The sequence below is a fragment of the Leuciscus leuciscus genome, assembly GCF_965113295.1.
Source record: "Leuciscus leuciscus genome assembly, chromosome: 2".
Classification (NCBI taxonomy): Eukaryota; Metazoa; Chordata; class Actinopteri; order Cypriniformes; family Leuciscidae; genus Leuciscus; species Leuciscus leuciscus.
The window spans coordinates 35,260,212-35,278,268 of record NC_138726.1 but is presented as its reverse complement, the minus strand read 5'-3'; the positions used below and the strand labels follow the sequence as shown (position 1 = coordinate 35,278,268).

Sequence of the window (18,057 nt, the reverse complement as noted above, 5' to 3'; positions counted from 1 at the left end):
CAAACTTTTAAAGATTTGCTCTGCTGCTCTTGCTTTGCTATTTTCACACTTTATCTAAGTAACTGGCACCTCTCTCTCTCTCTCTTTTTCCCGGCTTCTGCCCCTGAAACTTCTCTTCAATGATGTCTGTCTTCAATGTCCCTCCTCTTCCTCTGTCTGCCTCCCTGTAGCTGTGTAACCCTTCCTGTTCCCTCTCTTCATCCTCAGGCTTCATCTCTAGAGAAAGACAAGGAGGGCGTCCTCACACGCATCATAGAAAGCACTGTCAGCCTGGGAAAGCTGCAGGAAAAAGTAAAGGTGAGGCCTGCAATTTACATACTGCAAGGGAAGTGAATTTGCCTTGCTTGAAAGGCGTTGTGTCCTTAAAATGAGCTTCAGATTCTGGATAGAAATTACAGTTGTTCTTAACCAGGGGGCTTCAGGAAACATCCAAAGAGGCCTCAAGATGGCTTAAATTGGTTTAAACACAAGACAAAACAGTTTTTTTTTCTTTGAAGAATCAGAGATCCCACTGTTTGAAAAACATGAGTATAAGGCAGCTTAATTTTTAAAATGTGATTTATTGACCTGGAAAAGTCATGTAAATTAATAAAATTTTATAACTCCATGGGCATTTGTATAACGAATATCCATTTTTCTAGTTATACACCAAGCTCTAAAATATCTTAAAAATGTTGAAGTCATGGGGCACAAATGGAAAAAGCAGACATACAGTACACTCACACACCAAGGTTGAGGGCCAGGAGTTAGTTTTAGCATTGATGGCTTTGCCTTAACACACTTATAAAACATTCAACACAGAGACAGAGTGTCTAAGACAGAAAATGCTGACACACACACAAATCCTAATTTAAGGACCTTGCCCATTTGACATATCCAATAAGAGGTCAATCCAGACACACACAAGCCCCCCACACTCAGCAGGTCTATAATTAACATTTCAAATGGAGTGTTATTTTAGTTGCAGAGTGAATGTTTCTCCCTCTCTTTTAACTGCGCTTCAGTTCAGATGCTGCCTGTATCGGTGTGGATGGAGTAATTGGACGGAACTGAATGAAAGTTTTAGTCTATATTTTTCTTATTTCCCTTGAGTGAGATCCACACCGATGGACAAAACAGTTCTAAATTGTTGTTTTTCAGCTATAAGCCAAAGGTGAATTTTATGCTTTACAAATGCGGATAGTGCCTATGATGTATGAGCTATACACAAAAAAATGTGAGCATAGAGTGCTGTGTGGTTATTGGCAGCAGAATGAATAAGCAGATAAAATTGATAAACATTTACACAGTGGACAAGAGGATGTCTAGAACTTTGTGAATAACTGGCATAAATGTGTGCAGCTTTCTGAACATATTTAAGGTCCTTGCACACTGAGTCCGAAATTTCCATATATTCGTCATTCGGTGGCTCTGAATTGTCAAAACACCTCTCAAAATGCTTGCTACGGATGCGAACAATGCAGAAAATCGAACCCGATCAAATTTTTTTTATGACATACGAAAATTTCGGAGGCAATGTGTGTAAACGTGATTGACACAACGTGAGGTCGTATTTATTTTTTAACGTGCGAAACTTTCGGATGAGAATTGTGCAAGGACCTTTAGAAGTTATGCTTACACGGTTTCTGTCTGGGTCTGGCTATACAGTATAATTTACTGCCACATTAAAGCTGTTCATATATGCCATTGATTTATGAGAATGCATGTGAATATTCTGTAAAGCATTTTTCACTGGCAGCAAGTGGTGCGGCAAAACAAAATTGCTCCCATTGTAATGGGCAAAGCTTTTAACACTGAGCATTGCATTGTTATTATGTTGTGTCAAGTTTTACTGCTCACTTACAGTGTAGACGCAATGTAACACTCTAGCAGTCGGGAAGGAAACTGTGTGTGTGACCTCTGCATTCTAAATAAGAAAATGAATGCAAGTATTTCTGTCTTTCTTCTGCAACTGAATGCCTGTCTGCCTGTGCTGTGATTGTTTGTGGACTGTTATCAGTTTTAAAATCACTGTGCTTTCCACTGAGCTGTGATATTGCATGGATTATATTATTTTCTTCACCACTGGCTGGTTTTATCACAGATGAACAGAATGACAGTCCTTACATCTCTCCTGAAGTGCTCTGTTTTTCCCTCTCTTATTTTCATATTTTCATTCTCTTTTTCATCCCTCTTTTCCAGAATCAAGAATTCAACAGCCCGATAGAATAATATGATATAATGACTGTTTGTATGACAATACAAATTATGTATTGTGTATATATATAAGCAATAATAAGCAAGTTTAGCAGGTGCTTGGGGCCCAAGTCCCCAAGTGTTTAGCTTTCTATTTGCCAGCACAGTCAGCGCTGAAGCCGCCCGTCCCGACAGACACAGGGATAAGTTTCACCTCTCTCCCGGTTCTGGAAAATGACAATATGCCTGTGAGTGTAGCCCACGAACAACACAAAACGGATGCAAACAGCACAGATGCAGTGTTAATGAATCACGACCCTGCTTTCTGGCCAAAACACCTGTCAGACAAAGAGCGCTGTGAGCTTGTTGGGAGAGGGAGAGTTCATTTATTGTAAAATAGATTGTATTCCATTAAGATTTGACAGAGTTTATTTACAAATGTAGAAAAAAAGGTTGAGTGTTTTGAGAAAGAGACAGCAAATACAGGTTTACAAAGGTAAAAAGGTGCATAGTTGGTGTGGTAGGGCCCCCAAACCTCTAAATCTGCCCCTGTGTTTCCTACAATTAACATGATTTAAAAGAAGCCTTTGTGGACCATACAGGAATAGTTTTTCAAAACAATTATTCACTCACCCTCATTTTGTTCCAAATCTATGTCTGTGGAACACAAAATTAGTAAATTATTAAGACTTTTGCTGCTCGCTCTGTTCCATAGAAAATTAACAATGAATGAAAAAAGCTCCAAAAAAGTAGCCAATAGTAAAAGTAGTCCACATACAGTAGTGATGTCCAATTTGTGAGTGAATCATTCTTGTGAGTCAGGTCTTTTCTGTGATTCAGTTGAAGTTCTCAGAACTGTTTTGAATGATTCATTCACAAAACAGACCTCATCCAGTTGACTCAATGATCCGGTCACAGCAGCTAACAGCCCACTTGACGGTACGATTATCAGTGAATAACAAGATATATTTCAATCTGTTAACCACAAAAAGCTGTTTTACGGCTTCGGATGACTTGGATTATATGCACTTTTTCCTTTATCCACAAGTATGGACTACTTTTATGATACTTTTATGGTGTCTTTGAAGCTTGAAAGCCTCAGTCCCCATGGAGACTAATAGCATGGAAGAGAATAACCAGTACAATTCACCTTTTGTGTTTCATTAGAGAAATACAATCACAGGTTTGGAATGACGTGAGGGTGAGCAAATAATGACAAAAAAAATTACATTTTAGTGAATTATCCCTTTAATAATTCAGTGTATGTTTTTCAGCCCCCTATGATTGTCTGTCACACTTCTTTTACTTTTTTGTTTTTATTTCCTCAGCCACTTTCTCTGTCCCTTACACCGTTTTTCTTTCCACCCTGTTTTCTCTTCCTACTTTCTTCCACTCTCATCTCTCTCTCTCTCTCTCTCTCTCTCTCTCTCTCTCTTTATATCTCTCTATATCTCTCCTCCACTCTCTGTTTGTCTCTCTATCTTCATCCGTCTCCTGGTGGCTAATTTGATGCTAGACTCACGCTGAGTAAATACATGCAGAAAACAACGAATCACTGCCTCATAGAGAAGCACAAGTTAGTGAAAGAAAGTGAGATCAAGCAACTAGAACACAAAACATGAAAAAACACATAGTAAGTCCCATTTCATATAGACATAAGCAGTATGTGAGCAAAGCAGCAGCACAACTGCAACAGCAGCTGCTTTCACATTGACATGTTCATTGGTTATTTGGAGTTGAGCAAGGCTTTTAAAGTAAGGACTAGACTAGAGCAATACAAGAAAACTAGCTTTTTTGAGGGTAAAGTGCATACATTTATAGTAGCAAATCTGTATCCTGAGTGGTTTCTGTGTCTGTTTGTGTAAGTATTTGTGAGCTACAGTGCTAGTCAGGACAAGTGTTCTGGCGTGGTTGCTTCCCAAGGGGTCAGAAAGGCATTCTCCTTATGCTCAGCTAAACAAACTGCCATACACTTCTGTTCTTCCGTTTCTGCTCTAGAAACACACACACACACACACACACACACACACACACACACACACACACACACACACACACACACACACACACACACACACACACACACACACACACACACACACACACACACACACACACACTCACTCACTCACAAAAGCATGAGATATATGTGGTCATTCATATCATGTCGTCCATTTGTGTCTCGGACCACAGGCAATGGCAGTTCATCCAGCTGAGAAATATACTATATAACCATGCTTTTCTTACTACACAGGTGTATATATATATTTTTTATACATATATTTGCTTTCACATAAGTCCTACATAGTTATGATGTATGAAGTTTCTTTAATTCTCTTGCACAGGTAGCTAAATAATGGATGAGCTGTTGATGCTGTGATTTATGGGTTATGAGTAGGCCAATCTGTAGACCTTTTTTTCATTTTCATCACTATTGCTTGGGGAAAATCTGTTGAATTCAGATTTATTGCAAAATGGTAATAGGTGATTAAGTGCCTCTGATGTCCCTCTAAATCAGAGGTTCTGTTGGAAACTTTATTCCTTCATCGAAGCAAGACCAGGAGGCTTGAGTTGTTTCTTTTAAGCAGAAGAGATTTATTCTTCCAAGTCTGTAGTTCATCAAGTCTAATCTAAAGTAACTTTACATGGTATCTTATAGGCATTTTAGGAGGAGGGACTTTTGGGGGTGGAGACCTTCCCTTTACAAAGTATGCAAATACAATATAGGCGTCAGCTCGTAACCAGAATTTCCACAGCTCTGATCTCATCAGCATAACAGTGATCCAATCAGCCTGACTAGATCGCCCATACATTAACATTATCATAGAGACAAAAGCACAGCTGTACATTGAGCTTAATGGTCAGGAAATGCATAAAGACAAAGGATGAGGGTGAGAGTCTCAGCAATTGACTCATTTAGAGAACAGGACTGGCAGGAATCTCTTGATATAATCATCATAACAGCTGCTAAACTTTCTCAGTTTATATTGGAATCTAAATTAAAACCTCAAATGCTAGAATCAGTATTCTTCACCGTGATGTTTTATGTAAGGAAGCATATCTGAAATAGATTCTTAAATTTGTAATCCTTCAGTTCCTAAACATTTGTCAGTTGAACCCCTATTGTGGCAGTGAAGAAAATCTGTGCCACAACATTATTTGTTTTGCTTTCACTTTCCCTTTGTGTGAATGTGTGGAGTGTTTCAATTAACAACGGAAAGAAGTTAGATATAGGGAAGTGTGCCGTACCTGGAAAAGACGCGTCATCCATTTGTTTGTATGCAAGGTTTGCCAGTAGTGAGAGTGATGGATTATTGTGGAAAAATGGCCGCTTGTCAATCTGATGCTTCTTGTGTTTGATGTCTGGTGCCTCGTGAAATTTGACTGAAGTGTTGCACTTCTAGACCGATTGTTTTTGAGCTGTTCTGAAGACAAGTCAAAGCTGCTTATCCGCCCATCTTGGTGTCTGACGATGACCCGCGATACCCTCTAGCTGCCTTCATACCTGCAAACGTGGATTATACGTTTCAAAGACCGAGTTGATCTACTACTGCTAGTAGTAACTTTAAAACGTTATTTAAATTTTTTTTTTATTTCATTTCTCCTTTTTTAAAGGAGTTTGTGGTGTTATTATTATTATGAACATTATATAATTGAAGAATAAATATCCCTTGTGAACTGAATTATTCTGGGATTATTACTGTGATTTGATGTGTGTAACAGTGGTTACTTTTTGCTATCCTGGGTTCATTTAAATTTTGACAGGTTTAAAGGGGTGGTTGAATATGATTTAACTTTTTTTACTTTAGTTAGTGTGTAATGTTGCTGTTTGAGCATAAACAACATCTACAAAGTTACAATGCTCAAAGTTCAAAGCAAAGGGAGATATTTGCTTTTAAAGAAATTGCTTTTTAAGAACTACAACAAGCGGCTGGTAGGGACTACACGACATTCCTCTAGAATTTACATAAACCCCGCCCCCTGAACACGATTTATAGACTATCAAGACAGAATATGCTAGTCAATGACTAGAAGATAACCACACATAAGCTACATAAATTCATCAACTAACCATTCAGAAATGTCCTGCATTATACATGTTGTCACTTCTTCTTGAGTCTCTCCATCATTGTCTGAATCCGATTTTAACATAAAAGGCTAAACGTTTTTGAAATTTTCAGTGCATGTCTGTGTGAGTGCAAGCTGTTGAAGCGCCGCCCTCTGTGCCGGGAGCAGCAGCTCATTTGCATTTAAAGGAACAGACACAAAACGGTGCATGACAATTTTAACATGCTATTTAAAAATATCTGTGGGGTATTTGGAGCTAAAACTTCACACGCGCACTCTGAGGACATCAAAGACTTATTTTACATCTTGTGAATAGGGCATTATACCACCCCTTTAATATTGTCTGGCGCCCAAAGTTTTTCTTTAAAATAATTTATTTATGTTAGGGCGGCCACCACCGTTACACTGATGATCTAATAAATTATTTGAAATAACCTTTCATTTTTTTTTTTTATTATTATGTTAATCTTTCAAAATGTAATGCATTTTACAACATTTTTGCAAGTTTACTTATGAAATTAATTTTCTTTTTCTTGTTCATTACATTCTAATGAACTCTAGTTATTTTTAAGAACCTTGCATGTTTTGCATTTTATTATTAAATATGCAGTGGCAATTTAGTTTATTTATAAAATATACACTCACCAAATAACCACTCGTTACAACCAATGTCTGCAGAAGAGCATCTCTGAATGCACAACACATTGAACTTTGAAGCAGATGCAGCAGCAGAAGATCACACCGGGGGCCACTCCTGTCAACAGGAAACTGAGGCGACAATTGGAAGAACATTGCCTGGTGTGATGAGTCTCAATTTCTACTGCAACATTTAGATGGTAGGATCAGAATTTGGCTTAAACAACATGAAAGCATGGATCCATCCTGCCTTGTATCAACGGTTCAGGCTGATGGTGGTGATGAAATGGTGTGAGGAATATTTTCTTGGCACACTTTGGGCCCCTTAGTACCAATTGAGCATTGTTTAACGCCAGAGCTAACCTGAGTAGCAAGCAGCCATATCACCCTGTAGCCCAAGACTGGTTGCCCACTGAAGCTAAGCAGGGCTGAGCCTGGTTAGTACCTGGATGGGAGACCTCCTGAGAAAACCAGGTTGCTGCTGGAAGAGGTGTTAGTGAGACCAGCAGGGGGCGCTCACCCTGTGGTCTGTGTGGGTCCTAATGCCCGAGTGTAGTGACGGGAACACTATACTGTCAGAGAGCACCGTCCTTCGGATGAGACGTAAAACCGAGGTCCTGACTCTCTGTGGTCATTAAAAATCCCATGGAATTTCTCGTAAAGAGTAGGGGTGTAACCCCGGTGTCCTGGCCACATTCCACCCATTGGCCTAGTGTTGTCACGGTACCAAAATTTCAGTATTCGGTACCGATACCAGTGAAAATCCACGGTTCTCGGTACCAATTTCGGTACCAAAGCTTAATTTAGATTAAATGTACATAATTATATTAGAGTGTATATCACAAAGATGGAAACTGTAGTATTAAAAACACTTTACAATAAGATTCCATTTGTTAGATAACATTAGATAAAATTACCTAACAAAAAAAACAATAGTTATATACTGTCGCAATTATTCTCCTTTAGGGGTTAATTTAAAAATACATTTTTAAAATCAAAAGTTAACATTATTTCTGTTAACATTATTTAATGCACAATGAATGAAGTGAACAAACATGACCAATCAAGTGTTTTGTATTAAATAACATTCACAAACAATAATTAATGTTGTAAAAATATATTGTTTTTTATATAACGCATTAAGTGATGTTAATGAGATAAAATATGTTTTATTTGACTTGACTATACTTTTATTTAATCCAAAACTGTATTCATATTTAACTTTAAAAGGGCTTTTTAAACCTGCTAAGAGTTATCCAGCCAAGAATAAGACTAGAACTACTTTTCTGACGGACTGATATTAATGACGGCTTTTTATTTCTCATCTCCATAAATATATCTAGTAGTAAAGCTAATGCAAGGGATAGAAATCAATTAATAGGCCTATGTCACACTTCCTCGTCGTCATGGAGAGCGCAGTTCGCACAAGCGTTTGTACTCCCGTGGCGTCTGTCGTTGCTATGCATCCATGAACGCACATGGAAAAGTGAGCGCGCCGCTTCTATGAGCGCGCTTGCCGCGCGCCATTTGAAATAACGTATCTGCACGCGCAAAAACATCAGCACCACATCAGCAGCAGCACCGCCGATCGCCATCAGCGCTTTTATGAAGAGGACGCAACTGCACGCGCTTCGGGCATGCACGCGCATCAAGTACCGGGTTTGAGAAAACCTGGTACCGTGACGTTTAAAAAAAAATTTGTACCGACTTGGTACCGAAGTACCGGGTCTTTTGACAACACTACATTGGCCCTTACCAATCATGGCCTCCTAATAATCCCCTTACATTGAATTGGCTCTATCACTCTCTCTCCTCTCTCCACCTATAGCTGGTGTGTGGTGAGCGCACTGGCGCCGTTGTACTGTGGCTGCCGTCGCATCATCCAAGTGGATGCTGCACACTGGTGGTGGTTGAGGAGAGATCCCCTGATATGATTGTAAAGCGCTTTGGGTGTACAGTAGTACATATGAAAGCGCTATATAAATGCCTCATTCTATTCTATTCTATTCTGAGTATTGTTGCTGACCATGTCCATCCCTTTATGACCACAGTGTCCCCAGACATTCCACCTCTCCCAGAAATTCTGGGAGTCTCTCGCATTTTGATTGTAACTCCCTGACGCCTGCAAGTTATATACAATATCCTGGAAATTGAGCGTTAGAGAGAGAAGCCCAGTTTCCACCCTGTATTAAGATGCGTTTTCGGTTATCCGATCACAAATGGTCAGCCAAGACACATAACCGTTTTCACCTGGTATTATCGTGCGTTTCAAATGCATCTCCTGTGACCACTTGCATTTGGATTTCCTATTATATCGTCACACTCTAGTCTACATCACTTTCACTTTCTGCACACGAATTGTATTGAATGGACACAAATGATATTATATTATATTATTGTAGAAAGTTCACAGATAGAAATGATGAAGAAGTCTGAGTGACGAGCAAACCGTCGTTATTGACTCCCAAAACAAATATAGAAAGATAAATCCTCTATAGCACACTGCCTCGTACAAACTCAAAATCATAAACCGTGTTGAACACAATCAGTGCAGCATGTTTTCTCTCTCCCTATCCCAGGTCTGCAGTGCGCTCATATCCCGTCTCTCCGCCAATCACTGGAATTAGAGACAGGTGTTAGTTATCATGCACTTGAACTCCTTATCACCGCTCGTCTCCGCACTCGTTCCCCCGCTGCAGACCCTGCTTTACCACGCCCCCCTCGCCACAATTATATTATATTATATTATATTACATTCAGTTTAATTTCGTGTTCATTTGTGTGTCTTTGTTCTGATTAACGTCACTCATCAGTATCCTTGGTTACCGTCATTATTAGTTCATCCGTGTCAGCTGTGTCTAGTTTATCACCTCGTTATCTTTAGTATATAAGTTCCTGTGTGTTCCCCTTTGAGTTTGTCCGGTCTCATTGATGCATATGTGTGTGAATATCTCTGCCTGTTTGTATTGTTATTCGTAAACTTTGTGTTGGAACTTTATTCTTCTGTTTCTTCGTCTGTCTGCCTGCACACATGTGCTACTATTATATTAAAGGAACACTGTGTAGCTTTTCAACCTTCATAATATATTTCCAAGACTCTTGTGATGGTACATCGACTTACAATAGGTTGAATGACACGTCTGCCATAGCCTGATGGGGTCTGTATCGCTTTTACTGGCACTAAGTAAATTCGGGGTTCGGGTAGTAACCCGAGCACAAAAAGAACTACAAAATTCGACTGCTTTACGGCATACGTCACTTCCCCCACCACTTCCTCAAATTTGGACGTGAGCGTTTATATACTGTCTATGGACGTGAGAGGCCAACCAGCGTTTGTTTTCGGCTTTCGTGCGTATGTTTTTGTCATGGGGGCTGTTTACACCTGGCCACTTCATGCGTTTTCTCAGATCGGATAGCTATCTGATCGTGAAAAGACCAGGTGTAAATGTCCTCCGAAACGCATTCAAGATGGATTTGAATCCGATTGCTCAAACCACTTCAGGAGGAGGTCTGAGACGCATTCCAGACGAAACTGGACAAGTGTGCATCTGGTTGTTGAAACCACAAATTTTACTCCTCCCAAAAATGTTCAAAATAAATAAATAAATAAAAACGTGTGAGAGCGTGTTATAGGCTATATGTTATTGCCAGATATGACGACGCTACTGGAACACGCATTACCGCAGCTGAGCATCGATTCATCAAGACAACGTGCAAACTATCGCAAATCAAAGTGAAAGTAAGTCGCAGACGCTTATCACACAATCATCATCATTAAAAGTAAAGAAACGAAATGATCTTACCAGGGCTGTTACTGCTCTCTCTTATTGCTGTCTTTGATTTTGAAATTTTAGCTGATGATCAATAAAATGCAGCTCATATCTGTTGCTTTCGGTGACGTGAACTCCATTAAATCTGCATATAGCGCGAGAATTGAAGATCGGATTTAAATCCGTTTCGCAAAAACACATTTATGTGACCAGGTGTAACGTTAAATGGAATCGTTTTGATAAATCAGAAATCCGATCTGAGAAAACGCATTTAGTGGCCAGTAAATAAATCTCTTATTTTTAACTTGTTTGCATTCTATGTTGTATGTTGTTGCGCTTGCTTGTAGTATGTCATTTTTTTTACGATGCTGTTCATTCATCCATTGCTGATAATTAGACCAGTCCAATAATTTCCACATATGTCTAGCTAGCTTTCGATTATCAGAGCTGTTAACAGACATGCTAACAAACACTTGTTTCTCTTACGTGTTTTTTGCGTTATGTTTTATTGCCTAGCTTGCCTCACAAACTAGTTTGCCAGCTGAACTCAGGTGTTGTGAGGTGTATTTATCACGTAGTCCTGAGGGATATTAGACGACGCTGTTGACGTTGATTCTTGCGATTATCATGAGAACAGTTTTCAATATCGCACATAAATATCAAGACATAAATAAGTCTAACGTAGAGGTTGGGGGGTTGGGGGGGTGGGGGTGGAGGGGTATTTACGACAGTGCAAGTATTCCACAGCGACTCTAGGGGTCGCTGTTTGACAAACACAATTTCTCCACAGTGTGCCTTTAATTATATTAAATTATATATATGGGATGGTTGGAGGTATGCCATCTCCTGGATGTGAGTTTTTGCAGGGTGGGATGTCTAGTGTACCCATCTTCTGATGGTTACTTCCAGCTGGATAACACGCCATCATGTCACAAAGCTCAAATCATCTAAAACTGGTTTCTTGAACACAACAATTAATTCAGTATACTCATGGCCTCCACATGGCCTCCACCTTGAGAGGTGGCGCCCCGACAAATCTCGCGAAAATCACGACTTGCTTTACGGCACGACGTCACATACATCAACAACATATGAAGCAGCCTCTATGGAAGACACTAGCATGCATTTCAGACGTGAATCATGGCAGAGTCGACGAAGAAAATGAAGAAAGCGTGGTCGGAAGAGTGCAGAGATGGTTCTGCGTGAGTGGTATTTACGACATTAACGTTAAATACAAGTACTCCACCGCGACTCTAGGGGTGGCTGTTTCAGAAAAACGGAAACTGCATAGTGTGCCTTTAAGGCAGTTCTGGAGAAAAGTGGGTTCAACCCAGTACTAGCAAGATACCTAATAAAATGGCTGGCGAGTGTATATTCCACTTCTCTCTCACGGTCCCACCCCTTGCTAATGTGCCAAATGGTTTAGCTTTAGTCCGTCTGCACGCATTTTGTTTATGTTAGTTAGTTGAGCATCTGGTGAAGCGCAAACTTCTGCTGTAGTAATGTCTTTCTCAAAGACAGCCAAATCAGGCCACCAAAAAAGAAAGGAAAGACAGGAGAAGGAAAGAAAACAAAATGAGGGGAAACAATTGGTAACCGACTTCATTTCAAAGTAAGGTGAGCACAAACTAGAACATGAAATCTACAATGCTAAATTGTTTGAGTATCTCTGCGATCGTTAGTTTTAAAAATGAACCGAGACAACCCATTGAAAGAGCAGAACATATACTTTCAGATGATAATTTATACATGTAATCTGAGGTAAAGGCTAAATAAATAAACTGTACACTAAAAATGCTGTTTGCAAAGAAAACATCATTATAATCGCCTAATTTGAAACAAGTTTAATTTTAAATTAATAGGCTATAATATCTGAAATTAGCAATAATAGGCTAATCAGTGTTATAGGTAGCTTGGTAGCTCATCGGTAGCTACATATCATGTCAACATTATATTTATGTCAGATTCAATAGAAGCAGATCTTAACATTGTGAAACACATGGCCCTCAGTTTCAGAAACTGTCACATCAGGGAGTGTAGCAACAGACCCTTCATCCTCCTCTTTGAATTTGAGTAACATGGGGGCCCATCAGGACTGCCTATGCATAGGGCCCGGGATCTTGTGCTACGCCCCTGTATATACAGATCGTTTTAAAGCAGCTTCACAGGAAAAGCAGTCCTTGGCTTCATGTCCGTAATGATGTCTGTTATTTTGTAAATATTTGTTATTTTTTGTGATATGTGAATTGGAATAAGCTGAATTACTTGAGTTCAGTGTCTTATTCCAGCAGCAGGAGGGCTTTTCTGTTTCCGGTATGCGAGTTCTTTTCTGTGCACACAGAAAAGTTAACATGCTTCCTTCATTCCATCCTGATGCAAGCTGTCTCTATAGTAACAGCAGGAGCACAGGAGATTGGCTGACTTGAGTCTTTATAGCTCCTGAGAGCTCTGACAGTATGTGTGCAAAGCTACAGGCGGTTTTGCTTCTGTATTGTGTGTGTCTCCGTGTGCCTGAGAACGGATGCAAGTAATCACTTATTTTCTTGTCATTTGGAAAAGAAATAATATATGGTCCTATAGTGAAATCAGACAGCAATTACATTTTTTGCAATATATACTGGAAATTGAAGCCTTAAACACATTCACAGAGGGAGTGAATGAAAGTAAGAAAGAAAGAGGCTAAAAGAGGGCCATTGCAGTTGCAGGCATTGTGTTCTTTAGGGTTATTTTTGAGTCTCTCGCTCTCTCCTGTGCTCTCTCAAGGTGAAGTGATGTGATAGATTGCATGAGATGGTGAGCGTGATCTTTTAAGAAAATAGAAGAGCTTTGCGCATGGGCTAGGAGAAAATTGCTTGTGTGGTAGTGTTCCAGCTTATGAATGGCTGCAAGAGCCATTTATATTTTACTTATTCTGACTGCATCTTTTCAAGTGATATCATCTAGTGATAACTCCATTAAGACAAGGACATTTTCCCATTTGTAATCTTGTTCAGTATTTTAGGGATTTCATGTAAAAAAAAATTAAAAATAATTGTAAGTAATAGGTCATTTAAAATTATTTTAAAAATGTTATGTATTACTTTACACAATTTATTATTTTAAATACATGTATACTTTTAAATATAAATAAATAAATTAATATTATTTTATTAATAAATCAATAAATATTATTTTATATAAAACACTAAAACCTGTTTCAATGTGTTCAATAATGAAAAGTATAAAAAGTTGAATGCAATTTTTTTTTCTGAACATTGATTTCCATTTTAAAAACAGATATGTCTTGTCTTGAAATCGCAACAATGACAATCTCAATAAACCATATCATTCTCTTTCACTGCTCCAACATCTAAACACATAGTTGTGTGGAGTTCCTTGCAAAGACAAAAACGTGTGGATGATTTGTCTTGAAAATATAGCAAGATGCAAAGCTTGTGATGTGAAAAGGGATCGATGAATTAAACCTGACATGTGGCTAGAGGAGCATTGTCAAGTTTGTTGTCTGTCTGCATTGCCAAAGGAAGAATGTGTTTGGTCCTCTTCTCAAATCACAGAGGCCCATGGTGACGTGTGGTCAGACAGTTTTATGGACATTAGCCCAGATCTGTCCACTTTGTATAAATTAGGCTGCTTAGTATGGCTTAGCACACCTCCTTTTACAGCTGCAACACACACACACAACACACAACACACACACACTTTCGTTCACCGACAACCCTTACTCCATTGCCACTAATTAAGATTTCAGATTCAGATTTGACTGTAGTAGAAGAGCAGTGTGACTAAGACCTCAGGCGCTGTGTGTGTGTGTGTGTGTGTGTGTGTGTGTGTGTGTGTGTCTGTGTGTGTGTGTGTGTGTGTGTGTGTGTGTGTGTGTGTGTGTGTGTGTGTGTGTGTGTGTGTGTGTGTGTGTGTGTGTGTGTGTGTGTGTGTGTGTGTGTGTGTGTGTGTGTGTGTGTGTGTGTGTGTGTGTGTTGTGGGACGAACAGAGCTGTATCTACTTGAGCAGATTCCAAAACAAATATTTTTGAAGCGAAGACAATGAAGGATTCATAAAGAACCAAAAAAAGGTTAATTGTATGGATGGTTGAATTAATGAGAGAGATGAGGAGGTGGGTGAAAGAGAAGAAGAAACAAGTCTGTGAAAAGGAGGGATGTGAAAGTTCCCAAAAGAGGAGAGAATATTGTGTATAAATTATTCACAGGTTATTAAAATTCATGCAGCACATTTGCCTGAAATGGCAGTAAAAAAAAAAAGATGTTGAATATTTGATTGTGTGTATAAATACAGTCCTAAATGGAATTTTGTGATGATGTGGGGTGTTTTTAGATGACAGGATGGCTTTGCCATCCTTCCCTGATTGTTGAATTACATTTAGAGAATGTGGTGTGCACTGATAAGGAGGTGGTTTGATTCTCGATTGCTCATAAATACATTCTCATGGCTGAGTTAAACCAGCCATAGTTCATGCAAATTTTCTTATTGTTTTCACTATGTTCTCTGAAATTATTGAAGCATGTTCTCTCAAATTATTCGTTGGCCAGCTGAGAGCTTGAAAACAGCTCCGGTTTTGATTCAATACAAACCCAAGGTGCTGGCTATTGTTGTAGTATTGACCGAGTGAGCTGTGTGGCAGAATTAAAACTCTGTCTCTAGCTCAAGTTCAGAATGATGAATCATTGGAACTCAAGGTGAAGGCCCCGTAAAGAACCTGCAGGGAGAAGAAACACTGGCTTGAGTGAAGGGTTACAGAGCCGCTGTAGTTGTTAAGAGTCAATGTTACCTTTAAAGATATAGATTTTAGATAAAGGTTTAGGTTTAGGCTCAGATCAAAGGTTTATATAATATATATTATATTATATAATATAAGATCTCATCTAGTGCACTCTACACGACAGTACATGTTGTGTCATTTAGACAGTTTGCGCTCTGTTTTTGAATTCCAGGAGCGTTTTCATCATGTCAGCTTGGCCAGGAAGTGTGGAACACCAGTTAAATTTGTGTCATGATCTCAAAGGGATATTTTCACATTCTGATGTCAGTGAGAGAGTGAGAGAGAAAACTATATTGTAGTGTAAGATTGGTTATGATTGGTTTTGATTTCCAACTAACGATTATTTCTTCGGGTTATAGATCTTCTTGGTGTCAGAGCCCAATTTTCTTTTTCTTTTCTTTTCTTGTCAAAACACACTATTCCACATCCTCCCCAATGCTGTCCTTCAAACAAACGTGCTAATTGAATGCTATGAAAACACATATATAGTGAATATATCTATGCTATATTATATGAGTTATAAAGCAAAATGACAGTTTAAATCTCTACATTAAAAATGAAGATAATAATAAAGATTAGGGGTGTGCCATATCATAACGTCCACGATAACACCAGTATACATTTTTACATGATTAAAAAAATGTCATATTGTGATATCAATGATATAGCGACGCGATGACGTATGGCGCATGTGTCTTCTCTCTCTCGTCTCTCAAAATGGGTTGCACTGGCCAATCAGTACAGGCGGCGATACTAGACTCTTGCGTTTAGGAGTCGGGACATGACAGAATTGTCACTTGCACAATCGGGCCAGCAGTGCATCGTAACTAAAGTTTATCATTTTCACGTCTTTTTAAGTCTTATCAGTGTAAACATTCAAGCGATTTTAAACTATCCAGTACTCACTCTTTTTTTCTTATCAGTGCAAAAGAGACTCAAAATACTCTGTTGTTTTTGTGTTAGACATCATTCGATCCAGTTAAGTGTCTATTTTTTTTGTGTATACTTACAATAAAAACAAAGTGTTGTGCTTTTTGCCAAATAAAGAAAAATAAACATTCTGAAACGTGTCCGAAAATGAACTGTAACTCAGCGAATACTCAGGCATACAGGCACACAGGCATACAGCTTGAATTCTCTTCTTTTAAAATAAGTAATTTATATAAAAAACAAATATTCTCAGTTTATGTTATCTGTATGAAAAGAGAGAGATTTCAGTCGTTCTCAGTTCAGCGCTCATTATAGCTCATTAACTGCTAATGTAAACGCCCACAGAGAGCGTGCACTATTCAAACGCAAATGATCTGAGACAATCCATGCAAACGTGTCAACGCCAACATCAGCTCGATAAAACACACCAAGTTTAATCAGACTCATGTACTTTAGGTCGTCTTGCGAGGCTGTTAGGAATAATACTATTGTAATAATAATCCTGGGAAATTTACCTCAGAAGTGCTGGTTTAGTTTAATTTCGAGGAGCAACGGATCCAGCTGAGGACTGTGAATAGTAAGTTCTTAATTCTTAAGTGCTTTGTTCTAATCGCGATATGCAATAGTGTCTGTAAACCGCAAAAAGACTGTTTAAATATGAATTGCGTGTCTGTGTGTAAATGAATGAACTGCACAGATGCGCGCTGTTGTTTACTACAGAACAGCTTGCATCTGTGCTGTTTAGCTTTTACCAAACTATATAGGCTACTGAGATGAGTAAAAATCGACTGAAATACGTTGAAATAAAATGTCTTTGTATAAGCAACGTATTAAACTGCAAATTAACATTTTTATGTTAATATATCATAAAAACTATATGTTACAGACGAAATATGAATGTTTAGACAAGATTTCTTACTGTAAAGAAGTTTTTACTGTAAAAAAGACTACCGTCACATCAAATAAGCTTTTGTTCACCAATTTCTGCTCATATGTTAAATATATAGTATGTGATGTTTTGTCAAAAATAAACTAGGTATATTGAATTATCAACTAAGATGTTATTACAGTGTTTGTTCCAATATTCAAACTAATGAATCCTTAACCCTCTGGGGTCTGAGGGGTTTTCTGTAGGGATGTCCCGATCCGATCACGTGATCAGAAATCGGGCCCGATCACGTGTTTTCCGACTCGATCGGAATCGGACGTTACCTCCCGATCAGGACTCGGATATATATGTAGGCCTATATATATTCTCATTATTTTTTAACACATCTATAGTTATGCGGTGCCACAGAGTTACGCCGGTTTCACACTGCACACGAGCAGAGCGTAAGCAGCGCAGGAGCAGTGTGTATGGTGAGCAGGAGCAGGACACGCACGTTTTGCTTTCACACTGGCAGAGTTTGTCACGCGCGGCTGAACCGCGGGTTGTGTACAGACAGAGTACTCTATAATGGATAAGTTGGCATTGCTTTATTTTCGTTTTCAAATACATTAAAGAGAAAAGACTTGTCAAGAAGCTTATTTTATTAATAATTTCATTTATATAACTTTTGGTTCATCTTTGTTTTTATTGTTCTGGCAACAAGTTTGTTTTTGGACATTTGTTTTCTTTTTAAATTGCTGTTGGACATTTGATTGACTGTTTAAAACACAATAGATATCATCAATGCACTTTTTGGATAAAACTGCGGTGTATT

At 38.7% G+C, this 18,057-nt stretch overlaps 1 protein-coding gene across 1 annotated transcript in view; it reads left to right on the top strand.

The window, feature by feature from the left end:
• The window catches only part of cep89 (centrosomal protein 89), a 160,209-nt gene that overhangs the window by 34,393 nt on the left and 107,759 nt on the right, over nucleotides 1-18,057 (top strand). The window contains exon 18 of the mRNA XM_082149133.1: nucleotides 208-297. Within this exon, the coding sequence (XP_082005259.1) occupies nucleotides 208-297 (90 nt within the window). The remainder of the gene's footprint in view (nucleotides 1-207; nucleotides 298-18,057) is intronic.